This window comes from Gopherus flavomarginatus, chromosome 19 (genome assembly GCF_025201925.1).
Source record: "Gopherus flavomarginatus isolate rGopFla2 chromosome 19, rGopFla2.mat.asm, whole genome shotgun sequence".
NCBI classification, from domain to species: Eukaryota; Metazoa; Chordata; order Testudines; family Testudinidae; genus Gopherus; species Gopherus flavomarginatus.
The window spans coordinates 13532421-13557823 of record NC_066635.1 but is presented as its reverse complement, the minus strand read 5'-3'; the positions used below and the strand labels follow the sequence as shown (position 1 = coordinate 13557823).

The following is a 25403-nucleotide window of genomic DNA, read 5'->3' as shown; positions in this document are numbered from 1 at the left end:
TTTTAATGTCTACTGGAAAGCTTACAATAGATTTTCTGGGACACAGCAGCTGGGGAGGAGACATTTAGGTCTTTTTAAATTAATTCACACACCTAGGCCAGGTTCTGCTCTGAGTCACACTAGTGTAAACACAGAGTCGCTAGGTTAATGTTCAGTGGAGTTCCTCCGGCTTTGCCCTGGTGTATCTCCCAGCAGAATCTGGCCCAGTGTGGGGGAATGCTGTGTCTGACATCAGGGCTTCAGAAATCGTTAATGGAAATGGACTTCCTCATCCGCATGCACAGCACTTCGTCGATGTACAGTGTGTTCTCCTTGACCTGGATCTCCTCCTCCAGCAAAAGCTGTCGACGGCTCAGACCTTTCAGCTCCACCTCAGCTTGTGCCAAAGTGTCCTTTAGTCTAGGGGTGAAACAAAGAGAGACATTAGTTTTGACTACATGTACCTCCTTGCTATTGAGCAACATCACTTCCTCCCAATGTGAAACCCACAGGACGGGATGTGGCGGGAGGAAATCTCTGTGAAGATCCCCTTTGGTTTCTCCTCACACTGTTCCACTGGGGGGGTGGCCCATCCAGGCAGGATAGATGTCCTCATACCCTGCAGGTCCCGTGGCCTTCTTCATGGAGGTCCGGTGCCTCCAGGTGTTTGGTCCTCTCTGTCCCACTTTGCTCTCCAGCAATGCAGCTCTTTCGTAACCACACTATCAGGGACTCCTCCTGGCCATGGTTGTCCAGGAGCCCTTCCCCTCTCCCTCTTAAAAAGGGGTCTCAAATGGCAAGATAATATGGCTCCTGGTTCCATTACCTTCTCCTTACAAACTCTGCTGGGTATAGAGGAATGCCACCAATCCCCAAATCCCCATAACAACCCTGCCAGCCCTTCCCCCAGATATATCATCAGATCAGCAAAGAGCACTCCACATAGCCTGGGAGACAATGCCCAGAAGTGGCTGAGCCCCACTTCCACATGGGAGGGGATACGTCCATTTCCTCAAGGTTTCTTCCACATATGATCCAAGAGGTGCGACCTCCCTCCCCTTGTAAACAGCACCATTGGATTGGGAACATGCTGGGTGCTGGCAATTTTGCAGAACTGACTCTCCCAATTAAAATGATTTGAAGAAGGTTGCTAAGCCACAACATCCTACAACCCCATTCATGCTCCTCAAGCAGAAGCAGATGGGAAATGGTAGAATGAAAGGACAACAAAACTATGTAAAAAGTATCATTTTTTTCTTGACAATAATGGCGGAGCTGGGGCTCGGATGCTCCGGGCATTCCCATCACATCTTCTTTTTAATCATTTCAAGACCTAAAGAGTTGAAAAATCACATTAATATCCATAACTCTGTCAGGGAAAACAACATGACACAAAGGGTATGTCTACACAGCTAAGCGGTGCACAGGCTAGCCTACCCAAGCTAGTTTGAATCCAGCTAACACAGGTAATGACTGCAACGATGAGAGCGCAGCACAAGCTTCTGAGCAGGCTAGTGAGACAAATATGTAGCCAGGGCCTGGGCTGGGCTTGTACTATCCATGCTGTGCTGTCTTCACAGCTGTTGTTACCCTTACTAGCTGGGTTTAACTTAACGCATGTAGACAAGGCAATGCATAGTTTTTGCTGTGTAGACACACCCTTAAAAAGGGTTCTGATACCCTACCATCAGATCTAGAAAAATAGGTATACAGAATATTGAAAACGTGGTAACTGTGTGCGAACATACATGTCTGTACATGTGCCTGGATTTATTACTTCTTTGGCCAGTTACATTTGCCCAGTGACCTACACCACTGACTTCTTGCTGTTCAACCATTTCACTTACCTCTGAATATTGGTTGTGATCTCCTGAACCTCACTGATCAGCCTGTATTGCACCATATCACGACACAGCTCCACATTGGGACGATGGGTCCTCGTCTCCAAACGTGTGTGAGCCACCTTGGCAGGTCCTTCTTTATCGATTATAGCTTTCTTTAAGGCCGCAATGTTCTTTTCCTGGGATGTAATCTCATCCATCACCTTAGTAAATCAACAAAGGGAAGTACTGCACGGTGCCACTTGAAAATGTGATATCCTCTTTAATAATGATACTTTGCAATTCTAAGGTGTTACTTCAATCGTTGATCTCAAAGTACAGAGGTGAGTGAGGATTATTACCCCCAGTTTACTGATGGGATAACTGCAGCACAGTGGGGAGGGAAGGATTAAGGTCAAGATTTTCGAAAGTCATCTCTAACACTCAATTTTTTGGGCGTCCAATTCGAGATACTTAGGGCCTGATTTTCAGAGGTACTGTACTAAGCATTCACAACTCAAGCTGAAATCTATTTGAGTTGCGGACACCTGTAGAGTAGAGCATCTCTAAAATTCAAGGGGTGAAATCCTGGCACCATTGAAGTTAGTCTCAAAACTCTTATTGAGTTCAATGGGCCAGGATTTCACTCCAGGGGTCTTAGGTTGGGCACTCAAACACTGAAGAATCCATAATTAGAGGCCACTTTTGAAAATTTGAGCTTAAATGACTTGTCCAAGGTCACATAGCAAGCGAGTGATAGAGCTGCGAACAGACGCCATGTCATCTGATTCCTAGGTCCAGACACTGCCATTAGACCACAGCAGCCTCTGAATGGCTACTATCTAATAGGTAGCACTGTGTTATCATCAAAAGCCTCCAAGCTTTCATGTGCCTTGTAGCACATGCAGTCATGAGGATTTATATAACTGGGAATAGAAAAGCTAATGGTACTTCAGTTATAAAAACAGAAAAAGCACTGGGCTTTGTCCAGCTTAGAACTGCAAAGTTTGAATTCTTAAGGTACAATAGCTCAAGGCATTGCATCAATAGAACTGGCTGATGTCCTTGTCCTATTTTCTCTGCTGACTGTCTCTAGCATTTACCTTAGCAAGGTGGATCTCCAGTTTGTTTTTTGCATCTTTTGTCTCCTTCACCCTGTTCTTAAAAGCAATGTTCACCGTCTCGCACTGCTTGCGCATGTCACTTGCTGTCTGGGATAAGATTCGGTCAATCAAGGCCCTGAGCGCCAAAGAGTTGTTTCTCTGCTTGTCGGCCTTTTCAATATTTACATTTGAGAAATCTACCCAGTCTTCAGGGCTCACAGAACTATAATAAAATAAAAAAGGTCTCTTTATGTATCTTCAGCCCTCTTTGTGTATTCATAAATGTGCATTAACGACAGAAGATCTCTATTAATACGAAAGAAGCAGTATTATTATTGCTTATTATTATGTTAATCATTATTAAGCAACATTATAATTATTGACCACAATCAACATCAGGCTCAATGGTGCTAGGCATTGTACAAACACATAGTAAAAGACTTTAGCTTAAGAATGAAATAGACAAAAGTTGGGTGGGGAAACAGAGGAAGCAACTTGCCAAGGTCATACAGCAGATTAATGACAGAGCCAGAAACTAAACCTAGATCGCTTGAATCCTACTCCAGTGGCCAATCTACCGGACCACACTCTGCAGCCATTAAGATGTGGAACTGGAAGTTAGATTAGTAAATCCAGCGTGGGTTTCCAGTGACATGGAGTTTTGCTTTCATAAACAATTAGCACCAGAGCCATTCAACAGAACTATAGTCCATTAGTTATGAGTATTGTTTTTAGATGAAAGGCACTCAGATACTATGGTATGGGCCGCAGTATAAATCCCTAAGATAGACAGACAGAGACAGTCAGACAGATAGCCTTATTATAAAAACTGGAATGGGTATGTTAGGCCTTGTATTACAGGGATAGTTTATATTATGTCTGTATAACCACTGGATGTGGAGCTAGGGAAATAACCACTTACTTTCCTTCAACCTTCACTACATTTCTGGCATATCTTATATCAGGTGTATTGTTTGTCAGGTTGGAACAATAGTTATCAATTGTCAAGGCGGTGAACTTGTCTTTCAGATCCATCTCCAGATTGTATTTAGCTGAACGGTTTAACCTTGGGGGAAAACAATTAGACTCTGTTAATCTAAAACCTAACAAAATAATTATCCCGTTCTCTTTTTAATGGAGGTAAACCACCATTAAAGGGCTAAATTCTGCCATCCGCTGGCCCTCAGAAATCCCACTGACATTCATGCAGCTTGATGGCAGGAACAGGTAAATAAGAAAATATGAATGTTATTATCATAATAGGCAATACTGTGAGTTACAGGTTGTAAAAATCTAGGGCATGCTGCTGCTGCCATTGAAGTCAATGGTAAAACTCCTGCAGGCTTCAGCGGTGTGGGATCAGGACAGAGGCCCTGGGAGTCAACGGCTGCTGGGGCATATTGTGCTGTCAGTGTCTAAACAGAACTCTGCACTGAAATCAGTGCTGCTAAAAATCAAATGGTATGGTCTAGGCCCTGAGAAGTACTAACTCCTGCAACTCCCCTCTGATTTCAGCAGCTGCTTAGCACCTCTGAGGATTTGACACTAGCCATCCTACAACCTGTCCAGAAGCACTCCCCTGTCTGAGCTATCCGGTGGTTTGTTCCTCTGTTGAGATACCTAATTTGCTCATTGGTTTGTTCCAGTGTGCACTCAAGCAAAGCCATAATCCCTTGGAGCACTTCAACTTCCTTTATCAGTTCCCGCTCCACTTCGTCATGGACCAAGTCAATCCCAACTCGCCTCTGCCTAAGAGAAAGAAGAGAGAGCCATCACTCTGTGTCGACCATTTGAGTATTGCAGCTCTGGAGATCCAAAACCCTTGTTCTTGTTATAACTGATTGGAAATAGTCACCTTTCCACTCCTAGGACCTGATTCTCCTCTGGTTTACATTAGTGTAAATCAGGAGTGACTCCATGGAAGGCAACCAAGAAGAAAATCAGGCCCTTTGTTTGCAGAGTCAGGAATAATGCTGCTTTTCTCTTTCCTGGCTTATTTTCCAAAGGTTTTTTTAAGATGAATAAAGCAAGGAAATCTGCTCAGAACACATGACGGATGGGCCTGGTCCTGCAGCCTTTCTTCACATGCTTAGACGCAGTGAAGCACAAAAAGGACTGGGCTTTGTGACTTGTTCACTTTGTTTTCATATATTGGTCATGTTTCTTAAACACTTGTTTATTTAAGGCCTCATCTTGAAAGGTTCTGAGCAGCCTTAATTCCCACTGAAGCCGATGGGAGCTGTGGGTGCTCAGCACTGTTGAGAATCCATCCGGACCTGAGCTCTGAGGGCAGTCCTCCATGTCTGCTATCAAAGTCCTAGAATTCCTCAAGTTTCATCCACTTTACACCCTGCAACTTGATGACCTGCTTTATTGTCACCACCCTTCCAGAGAAGGAAGCCTGCAGTGCACTTGAAACCAATCAGTGCTGCTCTCCACTCAGCCCAATGGGATGCTCTTGGATTTCCCTTATTTTCCCAAGAGGTCTGAAAGCACTGCCTCCATTGCACTCCCAGCTCCTGCTGGCCTGGAGCCATATGGGAGACAGAGGCTGGGAATCCAACCCAGATCTCCCCTACTGGAGCGCAGGGCACAAAGCACTTCCTTCTCTCTGGGTGTCTGCCTCTCTTACGAAGAGCTTATATCTGCAAAGTGCTGAGCACCTGCAAATCCTGCTGACTTTGGCTGGGATTTCCAAAGATATCTACAAGAGCAAAGTTCCAAACTCCCACTGGATGTCAATGGGAGCTCAGCACCTATTTCCCATAGACAACCTTTTAGAAACTCCATCTTTAGCAGGGGTTGCAGGGGTACCGCACTTTGCAGGATTGGGCCTTACGTGTCATACATCCCAGGCCCCGACATATCATTTATCCAAAACACTGTCAGATTTTTCATTTTTTTAACATTTTAGTCATTAATTTTTTTACCCCCCCTTAATTATTATTATTGTTGTTGTTTGGCTATTACCCTTACCTGTTCAAGAGACACTCTTGAGCGATGAATAGTGGCTCTTTACAGCTTTCCAATGCTTTCTCTAGCCTTGTCTTAAAAGTCAACAGCACCTCTGTCTCATTAACAATCTGTTCTAGTTTGTCATCTAATTCCTGCTTCCAGAATTTTATTTCATCAAGTCTCTGTTCTGCAGAATGAAGAGACATTTCAAATTAATTAGAAATAAAAGCCCGGCTTTTTCTACAGGGCCTCACAGCCCAGCATTAGCCATGAGCAGAAAGGGACTCGAGCCACCAAAAGTGCTGTGCACATAGCTCTGTATGCTGATGTACGGCAATGGTTTCGCTAAAGCACTGGACTATGAGCCAGGAGATGTGGGTCAATTCCTGCCTCTGCCACAGACTTCCTGTGTGACCTTGGGCAAGTTGCTTGATTTCTCTGTGACTAAGCTCTTTGTTTGTGAAATGGAGGTGATGATAATGATACTTCCTTTGTCTGTCTTATCTCATTAGACCGTAAGCTCGTTGGGGCAGAGGCTGCTTCTTACTACATCTATGTACAGTGTACAATGAAGCTCTGGCCACACTGGGTGCCTCCGGGTACTATTGTAATAAAAACAATAATGCTTTCAAAGGGTCAGACTGTAACTGGCCTTTGCAGAGATACATGGGTAAGAAAGAGGATTCTCAAGTGCAAATCACAACTGCATCCACCTTACCCCTGGCACCCTGATGCACAGTCTCTCTCTGAATTCCCTATGGAACATGGTGGAGCTACACCATTGTCCATGGTGGGACAATGTAGTGTGTGACTCAGTGTTGCTGTTGTTCTTTTTTCTTTTCTCAGTCCAGACTCTTGCCTTAACAATTAGTTAGTAAATATTACACCAGGATTGAATTTGTCTCCCTACATCTAACAGATGCCTGAAACTGTTTGGTTCCATAAAATATAAAATCCATCACAAAGTATTTTTTAAAGGATTTGGAAATGCATCCCCATTTTTCTAAGGGAAGGAGAAATAAGCCATTAAAACTATTTAATATCTCCTGCTTTTTGAGAGTCTCCCTTAAACAGTCCAATAAAATAACAAAGCCCACATGATCACCTATTTTCTTGTTAACGTCACTTTGGGTTTTCTGCGTTGTTTTTTCGATTTCATCCACCAGCCTCTGGCTCTCAGCTACAAGTCGCTCTGATCTGGATCTCTGACTCTCCGCACTAGCATACTGTGTCTTGCTTGCAATATGCCACTCTGTGGGGAAGAACTTGGGTGGAGCTTGCAACAGTTTGGCCATTGTCTTTTTGAAAGATCCTGAATGTAAAGCAGCAGCTTAGCTCTTCGGATGGAGAACCTGAAAATGGGATAATATCATATCAGGTCATTTGGGCACAGATAGCAAAACAAGCTGCCTTCAGGTCAGAGAGGATAGGGTGGAAACTGGGTAAGTAGTAGCCCCTGAATGAAGTAGGTGAAGACTTCACGTGGACCAGACTTCGGGTCAGCTTGGAGGATGATGAGGGAGAGGGAAGGCACTGGAAGCTAAACCACATAAAGCAAAATCATGGGGGATGGAATAAAGGGAAAGATGGGGCTTGTAGGGCAGGGAGGAGCAGGGAGAGAAACTGAAAAGGAATATGGAAGAAGGTGACAGATAACATAGGGAAAGAAAGAAAAAACACGGGGAAAGGAGAAAAAGGAGAGTGAAATTACTCAAAGGACAAATAGGGAAAATTTTAAAAAGAGAGGAAGACAAAATCAGAAAAATTCTCTTGAAGAGAAAGAAGAGATGTAGAAACAGGGGTAGAGGTGACAGGAGCTGAACATTTTGAAAAGAATTAAGCAGAAACATTAGACTAAGGGAAAACAGACCTGAAAAAAGATGGAGGATAACATACACCAAGAGGTACAAGGGAAGGAGAAAGTGGAAGGAAGGACAGAAGAAAATAAAACAAAAACTAAGACCAACTAAGGTAATTTTTGTTACTTATGGAAATGGTAATGCTAAGAGGTCATGAAAAAATACATGAATTTGGTACAATATATAAATGTATTATAATATACCCTTGTGCTGAAAACATGATTTTGTGCTTCCATCCGACTGTTTCCCCAACAATCCCTTCCCTAAACACACACAGCACACCAATCCCTCCCTTTAAATCCACTCCACTCCCATCGCTACCCAACAAATACAGACATAAATCAGTCTACGCCACCAAACCCACCCACACCCATCTGTCCCCTCAAACCACACATATACTTTTGCTGGTGTGGTTACTGGCCTGACTGTTGCTTATGGCAAAAGCTGGCCACGTTCTAAGATCTTGGCTTCCCTTAACCGGCAGATTCACTCCAGATTGTGACTTCAGCTCAGTTGCTGCAGCAGTGAAGCATGTTTTTTCCCTGAGACTGACTATTTCAGGAGCAGACTCAGAAACAGCCTGCAATATACACAAACCTGTTCCTATGGGAACAAGGGAACACTTCACCTTGGCAACAGAGGCGGAGTTCTGGAAGAGGCACATGGCTGGAGAATAATAGTGCTTTCCCTTCCAGTACATGAGCATCTATCTATCTCTCACGCAGAGACTTAATGCACTTAGATTTATTGTTACAATTAATTATGTTAGAGTGCTTACAGCCTGGGATAAGCAGCTTTATTATTTTAAATCTAGCTAACTAACCAAATGAATTATCATCTACCTTGTACTGAAACCTAGTAACAAGAGCTTTAAGTGACTGTCTAAATTGTAACCAATTAAATACTTTCAACAATATTTTGCAAGCACTATTTTGTTTTTAAACAGGCAGTTATATTTTTTTTCCTTTCAGGGAACAAAAGATCAGGAGCCAGAGACAAGAAAAGATGGATCTGAACTGAAAAAGGGATTAGTCTAGATATTATGACGGTCAGTGCTCTGTAAATATCAGATAGCTATAGGTTACCTGAAAGGAGAAGGATCTGGTATTTAAGACATGGAAAGAAGGGAGAAGAGAGGACAGGAAAGAGAGATGTGGAGCTTTGAAGGAGAAAGAAGATGGAGCTGAAAAAGTTGAAAACTGGGGAAATATTCCAGATCACCCTGAGAGCTAGACTGTGCACACAGATCTAAGTCCGTATGTCTCTGTCATCCCAGATTGTAAAGTCCACCTGAGAATATTTTAGTGTGACACAGTGGTATCCCATTATCTTTCTTTTGGTTCTGGAACTTTTCCACTGACAATCTCAAGCCTGCTCCTGCTCCTCAGAGTTAAGGGCACTCAGTATTTTGCACGATTGGGCCCTGGCTTATTATCTATTATGTAAAGCCACTAAGAACCGGTGAATCTTTTTACCTGAAATAAGTGTTCTGCATTTCTCTTGCAGCCTTCATCCTTACCTGTGTTAATGCCATTAACTGGAGAAGAGAAAACATAAAACTTTGAACTCAAGTCCAAGAGAAAATACTTTCAAAATATTTTGTTTGTAAAACGTATTTATTTGTAAATATCAAGCCTATACATATCCTGTTTATTGGTTTATGTCTCTAAAACTTCCTCTTTATTTTTAAAACCTCACAGGGAACCCTTAAAGAAACACCGTCAAGTAATTTTATTTCCTAACTTAAATTATGGTTAACACAAGTTTTAATTAAACGTAATATGGATGAAGAGGATTTTTTTAAAGTTAAAAACAATCAGAATCATTTTATTTTTAATAATTAAAACAATTTTTAACATTCCCAGGTGACTGTGAACCCAGACACCATCTCATGCTAATCCACGAGAACCAGAAAGAGAAACTGAGCAGTCAAGTTTCCCTATTTGAACGAAATGTAACAATAAAAGAACAAAAATAAGCAATTGAACAGCATAAAGGGAAAAGGAAATTTGATCTTTCAAATTTTTCTGATTTTAATCATTTTTAAAAATTAAATAAAAACAAGGTATTTAATAACCTCAGATAGAATCATAGAGATGTAGGGCTGGCAGGGACCTCAAGAGTAGAGCCCTGCATGGATACAAAATTTATATCAACGGATGCTGACATCCGTGGATATAAAGCAGATATCTGCAGAGCTGCAGGGCTCTACCAGGAACCACAGCGGCGTAAGCAGCAGCATGTCAGGCCACTGGTCACAAGAGCCAGCCTGGCAGCTCCTCCAGTGTGGCTGTTCTGCCCCCAGCCCTGCCCACTGGGGCAGGCACCAGGCTCACCAGCAGCTGTCCCTGGTCACACTACTGTGTGCAAAGAGCTCGCATGCTCCCGGACAGGAGACACACTCTCAGGGCTGGCTCTAGGTTTTTTGCCACCCCAGCTCAGGTAGTCGTGATGTCATCTTCTCCCAGAGCCTGCAGGGGCTTTACCCCTCTCACACTCGGCTGTGCGGAGAAGCCCCGATATAAGGGGTGGCACAAGGCAGCACAGCAGCCAGTGTGCAGATGAGGCGGCGCAGCCCCTGCAGGACTCGCCCTCTCTTCGCCATGTAGCGGCTGGGCCCTGGCAGCTCAGCACCCTGGGTCTGGAACTTCCCCTTCCCACTGCGGCCAGGGGCGCGGCGCCCTCGCCTCATCTAAGTGGAGCAGCTCCGAGAGAGAGCGCAACTGCCCCCCCCAAAAAAGGATGGCTGGAATGCTGTCCCTGGAAATGTTCCGTCCCAGGCACGTGCTTGCTTTGCTGGTGCCTACAGCCGGTCCTGCACCTTCTGCTGCGTGGAAGGGATGCCTGTCTGGGAGCTGCTCACAAATGCTAGCATGACATGAGATAGTTGCCAAAGAGCCTGGTGCCCACCCCAGTGGGCAAGGCTGGGGGGACAGTACAGCCATGCCGCAGTTGCTGCCCAGACTGGGTGCTGGCTCCTGCGAGCAGCAGCCCTACACACTGATGGTTTCACTGCTGCCATTCCTGCTAGAGCCCTGCAGCTCCACAGATCTCCACTTTATACAGATATTGGCATCCACAGATATACATTCTGCATCCACACAGGGCTCTACTCAAGAGGTCATCGCTAGTCCATCCCCTTGTGCTGAGGCAACCTGGCCATGCCTGACAAGTGTTTGGGAACGTTTTCACTATCGGCTGTATCGGCAGGTAGCAATCGATTTCTTGGGTATCGATATATCGTGTCTCATCTAGATGCAATATATCGATCCCCGAACATGCTCCTGTCGACTCCGGAACTCCACCGGAGCAAACGGCGGTAGTGGAGTTGACGGGGGAGCCGCGGACATCGATCCCGCGCCGTGAGGACGGAAGGTAACTCGATCTAAGATACTTCGACTTCAGCTATTCTATTCACGTAGCTGAAGTTGCGTATCTTAGAGCGACCCCCGCCCCCAAGTGTAGACCAGCCCTTTGTCTAACCTGCTCTTAAGACCTCCAGGGATGGGGGATTCCCTTGGAAGCCTATTTCGCTATTTAACTAGCCTCACGGTTAGATTTTCCCACCATACAACCTACATTTCCCTCGCTGCATATTAAGCCCATTACCCCTTGTCCTATAAGGCATGTCACTTGATGAGCCCCCCCCCCCAGACCCCATCTCCTCAATGCACTGGGCTTTGCTTCCAGCCTCCCCCTCAATGCATAGACCCTGCAGCATCTCCCCGCCCCGCCCCCCTCGCCTCTCCCACAGCCAGCCAATCCCAGAGCCGCACTATCCCCGCAGCCAATCAGCTGCCCCAAGCCTGAGCCCGCCCTCCTGCACCACTCGTCAAGATTCATGAGGCCTCATGAATATGCAAAGCCAGGCGGCCAATAGGGGCAGCTCAGCTCGTTCCCGCTTTGGCGGGCAGAACGGCCGGGCGGCCGCGGGTGCGATTGAATTGCGATGCGGGAGGGCGCAGACAGAGCCGCCTCCATGTCCGCTCAGCCAGCGGTGCCTCGGGCCGCGGCAGCCACCGCAGAAGCCAAGCTCACCCACCCGGGCAAGGCGATCCTGGCCGGTAAGGCACCTCCCCGGCCGTCCCCGCGCGGGGAGTGAGGAGGCGGAGCCGCGCCCCGCCCCGCCCCACGCGCAAGGAGGGGCCAGCGAGGCCGGGGGAATTCACACTCCCTGAGTGCCCGCCCGCACCGCACCGCACCGCCCCCCGGGGTGTCACCGTGTGTGTCGCCCGCCCCGGCCCCGACCGCGGCTTTGCCGAGTCCCTGCTGGGGGGCGGGGCAGCGCGTGCTGGTGTGAGGGGGCGTTGGCTCGAGTGTGGGGTGCAGCGGGGGGGGGGCGGTCTCAGCGGGGCTGGTGGGGGGGAGAGCTCGGCTTCAGTGGGGCTGTTGGTGTGAGGGGGCCGATCTCAGTGGGGATGGCGGAGCGGGGCTAGTGGAGAGGGACTTGTCTCAGTGGGGCTGGGCAACGGAGGACCTGTTGGGGGAGTGGTCTCTATGGGGCTGGAGAAGAGGGGCTGGGCGAGGGAGGGCCTGTTGGGGGGGTGGTCTCTATGGGGCTCGAGAAGAGGGGCTGGGCGAGGGAGGGCCTGTTGGAGGGGGGGGCTTGGTCTCAGTGGGGCTGGTTGAGGGCCTGGGGTTGGTCTCAGTAGGGGTAAGGGGCTGGTTTCAGTGGGGCTGGGTGAGGGAGGGCCTGTTGGAGGTGGAGCGGTGGTCTCTATGGGGCTGGAGGAGAGGGGCTGGGCAAGGGAGGCCCTGTTGGGGGTCAGGCTAGTCTCAATGGGGCTGGGCAAGGGAAGGCCTGTTGGAGGTGGAGGGGGTTGGTTTCAGTGGGGCTGGGCAAGGGAGGACCTGTTGGGGGGGGGGCTTGGTCTCAGTGGGGCTGGTTGAGGGCCTGGGGTTGGTCTCAGTAGGGGTAAGGGGCTAGTTTCAGCGGGGCTGGGTGAGGGAGGGCCTGTTGGAGGTGGAGGGGTGGTCTCTATGGGGCTGGAGGAGAGGGGCTGGGCAAGGGAGGACCTGTTGGGGGTCAGGCTAGTCTCAATGGGGCTGGGCAAGGGAAGGCCTGTTGGAGGTGGAGGGGGTTGGTTTCAGTGGGGCTGGGCAAGGGAGGACCTGTTGGGGGGGGGTCGGTCTCAGTGGGGCTGGTTGAGGGCCTGGGGTTGGTCTCAGTAGGGGTAAGGGGCTGGTTTCAGCGGGGCTGGGTGAGGGAGGGCCTGTTGGAGGTGGAGGGGTGGTCTCTATGGGGCTGGAGGAGAGGGGCTGGGCAAGGGAGGCCCTGTTGGGGGTCAGGCTAGTCTCAATGGGGCTGGGCAAGGGAAGGCCTGTTGGAGGTGGAGGGGGTTGGTTTCAGTGGGGCTGGGCAAGGGAGGACCTGTTGGGGGGGGGGGGCTTGGTCTCAGTGGGGCTGGTTGAGGGCCTGGGGTTGGTCTCAGTAGGGGTAAGGGGCTAGTTTCAGCGGGGCTGGGTGAGGGAGGGCCTGTTGGAGGTGGAGGGGTGGTCTCTATGGGGCTGGAGGAGAGGGGCTGGGCAAGGGAGGACCTGTTGGGGGTCAGGCTAGTCTCAATGGGGCTGGGCAAGGGAAGGCCTGTTGGAGGTGGAGGGGGTTGGTTTCAGTGGGGCTGGGCAAGGGAGGACCTGTTGGGGGAGGGGGGAACTGGTCTCAGTAGGTTTGGGGTGGTTGGTTGGAGGTGAAAGGGGGTGATGGCAGGCTCATGATAGCTGTAATTTACCGTGTACTAGGAGAGCCATGGAAGGTGGCACTGATGTTGCTCCTGGTTCCTTGCTGCTCTAGCTTCATTCCAAAGACAGTGGTGCTGACCTGGCTGCTAAGTCCCTTTTCTTTTTGTGTTCATTTCCTTTAATGCCATAGAGTGAGCTTCCCCCAAGGGATAAGGAATGGTCTCAAAGAGGGGGCTGTGTTATGCAGAGAGATTTTTGGGGTGAGTGGAGCCATATGGGTTTCCTTCATCCTCCCTTCTGCAAGAAATTGTCAGTCTCTGGTGCTGAAGGCCGGACTTTCAAAATTCCCATTTAGGGACCCAAGTAAGGGCCGTAATCTCCCCTGCTTTGCACCTTGTTTAATCACTAATTCATATTCAGAGTGCATGTAAAACTCTACTGTTTTGCTTTAGTAGAGTTTTTACAACTGTTTTGTACTGGGATAAATGATTACAAGGCAGTGGAGAATCAAGTTGTAAAAAAATTGATTTGCAGTCATGTCCGTCATTTGAAAGCTGGAAACACACACCCTTGAACCGAATTGAAATATAATGATTTGGAGAGGTTTCTGGATGAATGGAATGGGGGTAAAAATGGTAAGTTAGCTTAAAAATCAGGACTGATCTCTTGAAAAGCGTGGATAGCATGTGTGCAGACTAGGGGCCTGATGCTTCTAACATTAAAGTCAACTGGAATCCTGCCTTTAATTTCAGTGGGAGATCCTGAAAAGTGATCTCACATTCCAGTGAGGGCTTCTAAAAGGTTATTTTGAATTTAGCAGAAGCCTGAAATGAAATATTCCTTGATTAATTGTTGCTGAGTAATGTATTACTCTAAGAAGAATTCTGTGGGTGAAGAGAGAAAGGGGACCTCTTAAAGTTTGTATAGATGTGGTCCAAAGAATAATAAAACTCAATTGGATATTGGGAAGAGTCAAAAAGGGGCGGGGGACAAAATTTCCAAAAATGAGTATCTAAAATATTGGGCCAGATTTTCACAAATGCTGAGTACCCACAACTCCAGCTGAAGTCTAAAGTGAAAATCACCTGATCCAACTCCCACTAAAATCAAGAAGTGTGTCCATTGGATTTGTATTGGTGTGTCTATTGGTTTTTGTCATGTTTATTGGTTTGTTTAATAATCTGTGTGAGCTGGGTGTTAAGCTAAAGTTATACCACCATCCTTGTGATTTCCATAGTTAATATTTTGACTTTTTAATGGAATCTCTCCTCTCTAACTGCACTTAAGCTTCACTATAAGTAGCCACTCTTTTTGTTTTTTGGATTGTTGGTGTATTGCATGTGTAATTTAGGAATTATTTCTCATTGTCTCTATGGAATTCTTCGATCCTCTCCCCTTTTGTCTTGGCTGTTTGGTTTGTAATAGTTAGCCAGTGGTTTTTTCTGGGTGTCTTCTGGTTTTGAAATGTTTCTGCTGTGTTTCGGTACTTACTGCATTGTTGACAAGCATTGTTGACAAAACTGTTAATAGGATAATTTGCAACGTGGATTGGCACAGTGCAGTATGGCACAATTTGTGTGTTGCTTACTTTTTGTTTATAAAAAATAACAGCATAACATTTCTACCTCTCTGTTCTGTGCAGGTGGCATTGCTGGAGGTATTGAAATCTGTATCACGTTTCCCACAGAATATGTGAAAACACAGTTACAATTGGATGAAAGAGCAAATCCTCCTCGGTATAGAAGCATTGGTAAGAGGATAACAATTCCTATTTGTGTGCATTTTAAAATATCAAACAAAGTTTCTAGTAGACTGTTAGCCTAGCAGGCAAATCTCTATAATTCATTTGTAAAGTAAAAGTTGATTATCAAGACTTGGAAATTGTCTTGCAGGTCACTGTGTGAGGCTGACCATTCAGGAGCATGGTGTGAAGGGTCTGTACAGGGGCCTAAGTTCTTTGTTGTATGGCTCTATTCCAAAATCTGCTGTCAGGTAAGGTGATCTCTAAATTATTATTCGTAAATATAATAAACATGTCCAATTTGTGGAAGGACTTCACTGATAGGTTTTTAGCAGTTTTATAGCGTGCTTTTTCACCTATAGATCTCAGAGTGCTAAATGAGACTGCTTTTTTATCTTATTTGTAACTATATCATTTGCCACCATTTTCTCTCTCTCTCACACACACACACACACACACACACACGATTTCTAAAGGACTGCGATGTGCTCAGTTCAGTTCTCTTTCTTGAGCTCCATCTGTATTTTATTGGCCTTGCAATATAGGTCTTGGAAAAATAATGTTCTGTATCGAAACTTTTTGCAGATTCTTAGGCCAGGTGAACATCTGAAAAAAAGGCATAACTTTAGTTTGACTGTTACACAGTTTGAAAGGGGAACATAGTGTGAATGGTCCATTTTATACTCTTTCACTCTTAATAAAGACCCAGTTTGGGATCATAGTGTTTTAAATGAAGTAGTAGATACTATAGATTTAACATTGCAAGGCTATTTGTGGTATGCACTGGATCATACATTCCAGGGTCAGATAGTGATGGCTATAAAATGTCAATTTTTCATTATCTTATTGGCTGCTGCTGGTAGGAATAAGATGACATTTTTACTACTTAGACATGTGATATTGTTTCATTCTGTATTTTTGTCTTCTGTTTGCATTTCTTAGCTGGTGCTTTACTGAGCTTTACCACTTGGAATAAGGCTGTTATGATAGCACAGTCTCCTTTTGATTTGTTTGTCATAGTTATTACTTCAGTAATATCAAGGGAAACATACCAAATCACACTGGATAAGATTGTCACTCTCCCTTCTTGGTGGTGGTACTTGTCCCCTTGAGTCCCCGTGTGGGTTACCTTGATTGTAAGTAGCAATGTGGGCCTAGACAGTGCTTCGGCTCCCATGTACGTAGATAAGCAGTGGTAGGGCAGGGTTGGGGAGTGGGTATAGCCTTGGCTCCCTCTCCCCAGTGTTCTACCAATACAGAGGGGAATGTAAACTGTCTTAGGTATAGGGCTGGTACAGATTGCGTCTCTTTTTGCTCCCTTCTCCTCCCAGAGTATGGTGGGACCATGGAATCATACTGTGGCTATGAGCAGGACTGTGGTCTGTTCTTTTCCTTGGGCAGCTTATTTGTTCATTGCCCTTTGCTCAGGGCATGTGGCAAAGTCATAATCTCACCCCCAACTTGTCTTCATTTCCACTTTACTAACACTGGATCAGGGAGGAGAATGGCACATTTAATTTAGCTTTTTCATTTCTGATTGGCAAAGATTTATTTTCATAATAGAAGGACTTTGGTTAAGGGACTGAAGGAGAGAGAAGTTTTCCAAACCACAGGTTTTTTAGTCTTGGTGAGTTGCTGGGATGCCAGTCCTCATTAAAAGTAATTAAACATCCATAGCTGAGGATCATTACTTTTTTTGAAAAAGAGAGAGGATAGAACAGTGGGCTGGATACTTCTGACACTGTCGTTCAAGGTGCTACCTGTCTGCATTCGAGAAAATCTGTGGTGGGGAAAGCAAAGCTCTTCTGTTCCCTGCAGGTTTGGCATGTTTGAGTTCCTCAGCAATATTGCAAAGGATTCAAGTGGGAAACTAGACAACAAAAGGAGTTTGCTTTGTGGCCTTGGAGCTGGTGTTGCAGAAGCTGTCCTAGTAGTCTGTCCAATGGAAACTATAAAGGTGGGCAGAATGTTAATGTTCATAGGCTATAACATCATCTACTCCTTGGAAACTTCTTCCTGTCAACTAAACAAGTCCATTACTGTTTCCTCATTGTGTTTTTAAAATAGCACAAGCTAAAATGTAGTAGGCCATTTTCATCCGTCTTTAGGCAACTAGACAAAAATATTATCACTTTACTGTACAAACATATGTAGTTTATGAAATATTTTTGTTTAAAAGGCAGGAGAGGGATTTTTCCCATAAGTTGGCGGTATTGCATAACCTAACAAAATAGCCCCTATTCATGTTAAATGATGGACTAGAGCAGTGGTTCCCAGACTTGTTCCGCCGCTTGTGCAGGGAAAGCCCCTGATGGGCCAGGCCAGTTTGTGTACCTGCCACGTCTGCAGGTTCAGCCAATCGCAGCTCCCAGTGGCCGTGGTTTTCTGCTCCGGGCCAATGGGGGCTGCGGGAAGCAGCCTGGGCCAAGGGACATACTGACCGCTGCTTCCCACAGCCCTCATTGGCCCGGAGCGGCGAACCACGGCCACTGGGAACTGCGATCAGCCGAACCTGCGGACGCGGCAGGTACACAAACTGGCCCGGCTTGCCAGAGGCTTTCCCTGCACAAGCGGCGGAACAAGTTTGGGAACCACTGGACTAGAGGATAATAGTCATGAGACAATGTTGTGCTTAAAGTTTTTGTTTTAAATTGTTACAGGTGAAGTTCATTCATGATCAGTCCTCTTTAAATCCAAAGTACAAAGGGTTTTTCCAAGGTGTCCGTGAGATTGTTCGGGAACAAGGTATAATCATGTAGCAAAAACTACTGTGGGTTTTTATCTCCACATAACTTAATGGGGGAATCATAAACATCCTTTGTTCTATTTGAGCCTAATTATATAAGATAAATGTGTTGAGAGAGAACACAGTTTGTTCCAGTGAATTATCCAGTCTTTCAGTAGACTGGCAGGTTCATTCTGGCTGTCTGATTTTCACTCACACTTTTAAAATTTATATATAAAATTAAAATTATGTAATCTGTTACAGGTTTACGTGGAACATATCAGGGGCTGACAGCTACAGTCCTCAAACAAGGCTCAAACCAGGCTATCCGTTTCTTTGTGATGACTTCCCTTCGAAATTGGTATCTAGGTAAAATGAGTCAGGCTGGCAATTTAATTGTATTATGAGAAGTAGATAAAATCTTACTTAATATTTTTTTTAAACTTGCTTAAATGGTTATGTTGTAAAAGTTTGATCAGTACTTCCTCCTGTTGACCACTTAACTGAATATGAGAATATATTCTAAATTATTTCTAAGAGCATTAGCATTTTAGAGGTATATGGTCTAAATGCTTTATCTCCTATATGTGCTTGATCAGGTGATAATCCCCACAGAAAGATGAATCCGCTTATTACAGCTGCATTTGGTGCTGCTGCAGGTGCAGCCAGTGTCTTTGGCAATACTCCATTAGATGTCGTCAAAACCAGGATGCAGGTAAAAATCACTGTAGAAACTAATTTTAAAATGAACTGGCTCATGGATAGTGGATATCAGGACACTTAGCAGAGCTCTGATGTTTCATTTAAGAAGGCAATAAAAACCTCGTACGCTGGTTTCTTACACCTACACTCTATCTGGGTTAGTGTGACTCTTGAGGATTATTATTACTGTAGTATGTAGGAGCCCTAGTCATTGACCGGTACCCCATTGTGCTATGCACGGAACAAACACTGTGCAAAAAGACTCATTTAACCAAAAAGTTTGCATTTGACTAAAGATCTAGCATAGTGCTGTGCTAGTGGCTGTGTCAGGTACCTCGCATCACAACTACCCTAAAGGGAACCACATTTTGTGAAGAAATCCTTGGATTTACTTGGTTTCTGCTGAAGTTTTACAAGCTTAATTTCCATTTGTAAAGGAAAGGTGTATTAGTGATGGCATATCATTGGATTTGTCTTTAAAAATGAAAACTAGGCATAAAATCTTCAAAATTTGTGACTGGGATTTTTTTCACAGAGAAACGAATCCAAAGTGGCAGGTAGAATTTTGTGGAAATCCTGCAGTTTTCTCTCTGGGCCGCCCATGTTTTTCCACTGTTCATATCATTTTAGCAGGTGGTACTGTGACAGTTCTGGGATTCTGATTGAGGGGCAAGGAGGTGACATTTTTCCAAAAAGCCATTTCTTAATTACAGTTCATACTGGAATTCGCTAAAAGCTGAGATCTCTAATCACTCAGCTCACTTCATTTATATTTTGCATTTCAGGGCCTGGAAGCCCATAAATATAAAAATACACTAGATTGTGCCTATCAGATCCTCAAAAAGGAAGGCTTATTAGCGTAAGTAGATTCAACTATTATCTATATATGTACAATATTATAGCTGCAATATTTCACTGAAACTATTGTTTTCCGTATTTTGATGGGTGATGCTTTTTAGCCCAGCCTACACCTCTTTGCTAGAGTGGAATTTATCTTAGTACTGTTGTTTTGGTGTCTTTCTTCATGAGTTCACTTTTAGTGCAGTTTAGAACTAGCATATACCATTTACAACTACTGTGCCTTACCCTCCCCGGCCCCAAATGACTACGTCTGTCACAGACGCACTAGTCACAGAGGAAAAGAAGGTGGAAGCATATTTGATAACTTTCACTCCTCTCCATACACGCGTCTGGAACAGTTTATGATGTTGATCTTCTATAAGAACTGTTGCCTATTTGCCAGCAGATGGGACTGATTGCCAGTTTATGAATCTGATATAATCAGTTACTGTAGGCAACTTGTTTTAGGAATACTTATTAGAAACTATTTGCAAAACTGTAAAGTTCAACTTGCTGTTGAAGTTGACTTTGTGAAATAGTTTTATAGCTGTATTCGAAACTTCATTGATGAAGTCGTCTGACTTTTTATTCCCAAAACTAAAAATATGTTCTTGCTTCTGTGAAGCATTTTCTTATTTATAATTCTTCTACCTACAGATTTTACAAAGGAACAGTTCCCCGTCTTGGCCGAGTCTGTTTGGATGTAGCAATTGTGTTTGTTATTTATGAAGAAGTGGTCAATGTTCTCAACAAGGTCTGGAAAACTGCCTGATGCTGCTTTTATAAGACTGACAAGGACAGTTTGGATAGCTGGCTAGCCAAGTCCAATGAGTGCAAATCTCAAATAAATTTTCTGCCTATGGTTTATTATCAAAGGTGTTTGAAATGCAGACGCGATCATTCCATCTTCATTCTTTAAAGTGACAAACCTGTAATCCAGACATTACACCACTTCAAAGTGTATAAATTGTATGGTGTAGAGAAAAGGCTAGTAGAGCAGTATTACTAACTGCATGCATGCTGGCTCCTGACACAGCTGAAATTGGTGATCTTGGTAGGCAGAAAACCAATTAAAGTAAAAACATTTGGCCAGATTCTGCTGTTTACATGAGTGTATCTCTGGATTTATTTTGTTGACCATTAAACTCCAAAGAAGCCCCATCTAAACACAATGCTGTGTTAAACAACTAAAAGTTTTTTGTTTGGTTTGGATTTTAAATGTATTTTAGTTAAACTTTTAAGCTGTATATGGACACTCTCTCTCTCTCTCTCTCTCTCTCTCTCTCTCTCTCTCTCTCTCTCTCTCTTTTTTAATCTAAACCAGACTTGTATAGCTAAATTTACCCTGAGGCAGGGTGAACCACATAAACTAGTTTTATGTGTAAGTAAAAGTGCACTGGTTCCAAAACAGATAAAGGTAATCGGATTCTTAACATGTGCAATTTCTGTGTGTAGACAAGGCTTGGGTGCCTTCAATAGAGTTACTGTTTACTTACACTGATATAATTGAGAGCAGAGTCTGCCACACTGTTCTTGAAAGATCACATATGCTGAAAAATTGGAGAAGGGAGCACACTTCCCATGCCGACTGACGGCATCTGTCAGGCTGAATAGCAACTGTGTAAATAGCTTTATTTCTTATTTATTTATTTTTACTTTTTGAGTTTGATTTCTGGGCCAGGAGAAACTGCCTTGTAGGCTCCTGCTGTGAAAATGCTGGGCCAGCTTTCTGATTGGAGGCACTAGAAGTGGCAAGGAATACTTGGGACCAGATGACTGGCATATAATAGGGATGTAAATATCGGTTAAAAAAGTGAACTGTTAAACTGTTAAAATTATATCATTTAATTGGTTAACTGACACCACTCCAGTGCAGGGGTCCCAGTGGAGCTGAGGGCCTGGCTGGGACTGTGGGGCTGGGATTGTGCCAGCTGGCCAGGCTGGGGTTGCTCCAGTCAGCTAGCCCGACACAGCTCGGGCTGCTTTGGCCCAGCACAGCCAGCCCCCAGGGTTAACGGTTAAGGTCCAGTTAACGGTAAGCCTAATGCTTACCGGTTAACCATTTAACCTTTTACATCCCTATTATAGCACGACTGGGCCCTTATATATTTACTTAAGTAAAGCTCATGTTGAATTCGGTGAGTCTTACTTGAGTAAGGACTGCTGGTCTAGCCCTATTCTGAAATTGCAGAATAAAGTTTCCAAAACTTCTACAGTGTTTCATGCTCTGTTTGTATTCTAGTAACTTTATTTTGCCATTGCAATCTTACTAGAGATCTGGCCCCAGGTTTCACTAGCCCCTGCTTCCAGCTTCTTGAGGGACATCACTGAAAGTTGCTCTGATGTTCTGTCTGGAACAGGAACTCAGGGAGCTGCATCTTCAAGGGTTAGATAATGCCCTAAAACATATTTTGTAGTATTTATATTTATGAATGGATAAATACGTTGGTTCTTAATATATGCTTTAGTAATCAGCCTGCCAAACTGGAACACTGAGCATGGCAGATGGGGGGTTTTGTCCCTGAAAGAGAGAATAAACTTCAGACATTATAACACTTGTTCTTCAAAAATGATCCCAGTTGACCTCTTTATTTTGGTGGTACGTTAGTCATTAAGGCATTTGAAGACATTTTTAATCTGTGAGCATGGATCCTCCGGGGGATGGGGGTGGGGGAAATACTTCTCTCTTACGCTAGTGTAATTTCAGAATTACTTCAAGGGTTGCACCAGTGAATCTAAACCTAATTTGGGTCCGAGGTGCATACAGTTTAAAAAAAGAAAAGCATTAAAAAAAGTTGGGGAAAGGACCAGATCAGTGTAGATAAACTGTCATTTAACGTACTGTATCCTATAGCATAGACTTGTTGTGGCATTTAGGCTTGGACAAGCTAGAAAATGTCAAACTAGAGCTAAACTCCCGGCAATTTAGGCAAAGGATCATGTCAAAACAAAGGTACTGTCCTGTCTCCTATTATCCCTGTAGTATCTGAACATCCCTTCCTCTTGTAGTTCTCATCACTAGCATTTGGTTGAATTTGTCACCAAGTACAAGAGAGTGCTATATTGCATCAATTAAAATTGGAAACTTGGTTGTAGAAGCTTCCTTTACTGTACAGGAAACTTGTGCCAGTCTACTCTCACTTGCTCTCAGCAAGCATTGGCCAACCGCATGGTGCATGTTTCTATGAATTGGCCATTTACATTCGATATCCAAGTATTTCTGTAATCTGAGACTTGCAGATAATTTGCTGCTGGGTTTTGTTGAATACAAAGCACATGTTATCGAGGTTGGGGACATACAGAGCATGTTAGGAACTCCTCTAGAATTGGGAGCCATGTTAAGACATATAACAGGTGTTGCTTTTAACTGGCCATCAAGGTATACTGTATTTAACACTTCTGCTGAATTACTGAACTATTCAAATTTTATGAAAATTAAGCTTTAAAGTTATGTGCATTACTTCACAGCTGCCATAACATGGCTGCTTTACATAGTCGCTGGTACCTCCAGAATAGGCTTCCACCTTCATAACTTAAAGAATAACTTTATTGCCAAAGTCATTATAACCCTCTTTACTCTCTCAAGAAACAGCAAGGCTGTCCCCATGCACTTTTGATTGAAGTTTCCACATTGACCAAAATTGTGTCCACTAAAATCACTCTGTAGTTGCCAAAACTTCTTGATCCTCAGTGACCCGTCTGTCTTAACTACGCCATCAAAGGGACACCAGATGAGTTGTCTTGGCCGACTGTTCTCTGTTTCTACAGCTCTATCTTCAGCCTTAAGCAGTCTGCCATTTATAGCTGCATCAGCCACTTCAACTCTGGTATAGATAACCAGTTCAAAGCCTTTGTAAATGTTGTCCAAGTTCCTCATTGCCACAGAGCCTAAGTATGATTCATTGCTAAAAATGGCTTTAGTGGCCACTTAGTTTCAAAGCTCAGCTGAGGAGGAAGCAACGCCTAAGGTGACAAACTACAGTGACAGAAATAGTTAGAACAGTGGCTATGTGAAGGGAGTTGACTCTGGCCTATCAAATAGAAATAACAAAACTTTAAATACTAGGAAGTTAAGCTTAAACAGGAGAGAGCGGAGGAAGTGACAGGAAAGCATCAAGTCTGATCATGAAGTTTAAATGTTGAGGGGAGTGACTTTTAGAAATACAGCAGTGTTGAGTTGTATGTGGGTTTGGGGACTAGTGTATTTAGATTTGTTCATTTAGTCATACTGGCTCATAAGCCACCTATTTTGATATTCTGAATCTGCTGGACCAGAAACAAAAACACATCATTTTCAGTTGTGGCAAAATCAGAATGATTGTGTTCATCTACAGACAGCATCTTTACAAATTGGCAAGTAAAAATACTGTACATAGTTAAGCTTATTTGTACAATACCTAGTATTGGTTGGGTCAGTAGAATATGGACTTGCCAGTTGGTCTGGTCAGTACTAACATGCAATTACTAGAAGGTCTCTAATTTTATCTATTACTGGGCAACGTAACAAGGGAATGCTATATAGATCAATGCTTCAGGGAGAGCCACTTTCTAATGTTTGTGCCTCTTTTGGTGTTTCTTTAACATTTCTAACTTGTTTGCTACATTTATTTTTAATGTTAAATGTTTACAAGTTCAATCTTTTGTCTCGCAAAAAAAATAAAAACATCTAAATATGAAGCTTCTAAAATTTCTGTTTAAGTGGATTTCATCAGGGAAAACAAATGAGAATGATACATTTCAAAAGTGTTAATCACTGGGTGAGAAAATAATGGATCAAATTTTGCTTTTGCTTTAAACCAATGCAATCTTGTTGCTTTCACAAATAAATGAGAGCAGAACTTGCCCACTGTAATCTGATTAGTGATGGATATATTTACCCAAATAATATGAACTACAACTAAAGCAGAATCTCTGCTGCAAAAGATATTTGTTCTATATACCTCTGTATTCTCCACAGTTGGATGGTGCAGAAGGAAACCATCTCAGAAATTCAGTAGAAAAGTAATCATGCTTGGACATCCTCTTCTCATTCAGCATCCCTGCCAGTGTTCTCCTTAGAAACTCCACATAACTACTGGATGGAACAGAGGGATGGAGCACCTATCCAGCTATTGGAGGTGATTATTTTTTAATGTTGTTAACTTGTTCTATCCCTGCATTTTTACTGTGGAGACACAGTTGGGGCCCTTAGATAGATACAATGGTAGTTGGTTCTTGAAATCTAGATATGGGGGTTCTTTGTAGGCTGCACACTAATTGATGTATAGAAATTTATCATATGAATATGCATATTCACAACCTATACTGATCAGATTACAATGTTCAAGCACTCCAAGTGGAAGTGTGTACACAACTTTTATGAATGCATTCCCAAAAGTCTTGTAATGGGTTTCTCACCTCTCACTAGCAGGGTTGCATAGGGGTATGGTTTGAGAGAGTCTAGGGGAATGGAAAGTGAAACCCACGTTCTTCTGAGTATTGCCTGTTGCACTCGCTATGGGAGGCAGGTACGATAGTGAGGGTCTGGCTGCACTGAAGTTGGTTGGCGTTTTTGGCAATGTGGCGTCTCTCCTTTATTCATTCAGATCCCCCTGGTGCTGCACGTGTACCTTACTTTGTCTCTGATATAATAATTAAAGTTACTATTGATCACTTTTTTAAACATCATTACAGATATTTCAAACAATCCTCTAAACTGTACATGCAGGTTGGGAATGTGTTCAAATTTGCATAGTTGAGTTTGCACTACACAGAGTGATCTTGAACTGATTTCTAGCCATTAGAGGTCAGTGTTCTACTGCAAATGCTTAGATGTACAGCAGGGAAATGTTCAGTTACTGTTATTGGTAGTGAGCAGCTGATCTTGTATTGTAAAGGGTCAGCCACACCTATCTAAACAACAGGGATAGGCAACCTATGGCAGTTGGCATGTGTGAGAAAGGCGGTATGGAAGCTGATTTTCAGTGGCACTCACTGCCCAGGTCCTGTCCACCGGTCCGA

The 25403-nt window shown here is 44.1% G+C and overlaps 2 protein-coding genes across 5 annotated transcripts; one reads left to right on the top strand and one right to left on the bottom strand.

The window, feature by feature from the left end:
- TEKT1 (tektin 1) lies at window positions 1–11775 on the bottom strand. Of its 3 annotated transcripts, none has more exons than XM_050929349.1 (8): window positions 11759–11775; window positions 6963–7209; window positions 5879–6044; window positions 4523–4651; window positions 3825–3968; window positions 2903–3125; window positions 1827–2023; window positions 1–399 (listed from the first exon to the last, which is right to left on the bottom strand). In XM_050929349.1, exons 2-8 carry the CDS (start codon window positions 7150–7152, stop codon window positions 240–242), a joined length of 1209 nt encoding a protein of 402 aa, XP_050785306.1. In that variant the 5' UTR covers window positions 7153–7209; window positions 11759–11775; the 3' UTR covers window positions 1–239. The 3 variants fall into 3 exon arrangements, with proteins under 3 accessions (XP_050785306.1, XP_050785305.1, XP_050785304.1); XM_050929348.1 differs by lacking the exon at window positions 11759–11775 and adding an exon at window positions 9192–9209; XM_050929347.1 differs by lacking the exon at window positions 11759–11775 and adding an exon at window positions 8138–8291.
- Window positions 11619–24090, top strand: LOC127037524 (tricarboxylate transport protein, mitochondrial-like). Of its 2 annotated transcripts, XM_050929354.1 has the most exons (10): window positions 11619–11780; window positions 15038–15145; window positions 15288–15387; window positions 16157–16201; window positions 16955–17093; window positions 17797–17881; window positions 18126–18230; window positions 18461–18576; window positions 19349–19422; window positions 20061–24090. In XM_050929354.1, exons 1-10 carry the CDS (start codon window positions 11666–11668, stop codon window positions 20173–20175), a joined length of 1002 nt encoding a protein of 333 aa, XP_050785311.1. In that variant the 5' UTR covers window positions 11619–11665; the 3' UTR covers window positions 20176–24090. The 2 variants fall into 2 exon arrangements, with proteins under 2 accessions (XP_050785311.1, XP_050785312.1); XM_050929355.1 differs by lacking the exon at window positions 16157–16201 and having other exon boundaries at window positions 11622–11780.
- The last annotated feature ends 1313 nt before the right edge of the window (window positions 24091–25403 follow it).

Coding starts and splice junctions, on each gene's coding strand:
- LOC127037524 (XM_050929354.1), top strand. CDS start 11,666: ATGCGGGAGGGCGCAGACAGAGCCGCCTCCATGTCCGCTCAGCCAGCG. Junction 17,094..17,796: donor GTCCAATGGAAACTATAAAG/GTGGGCAGAATG, acceptor AAATTGTTACAG/GTGAAGTTCATTCATGATCA. Junction 17,882..18,125: donor TGAGATTGTTCGGGAACAAG/GTATAATCATGT, acceptor AATCTGTTACAG/GTTTACGTGGAACATATCAG.
- TEKT1 (XM_050929349.1), bottom strand. CDS start 7,152: ATGGCCAAACTGTTGCAAGCTCCACCCAAGTTCTTCCCCACAGAGTGG. Junction 3,126..3,824: donor GTAGTGAAGGTTGAAGGAAA/GTAAGTGGTTAT, acceptor ATTTTATTATAG/TTCTGTGAGCCCTGAAGACT. Junction 400..1,826: donor ATCACAACCAATATTCAGAG/GTAAGTGAAATG, acceptor TTTCACCCCTAG/ACTAAAGGACACTTTGGCAC.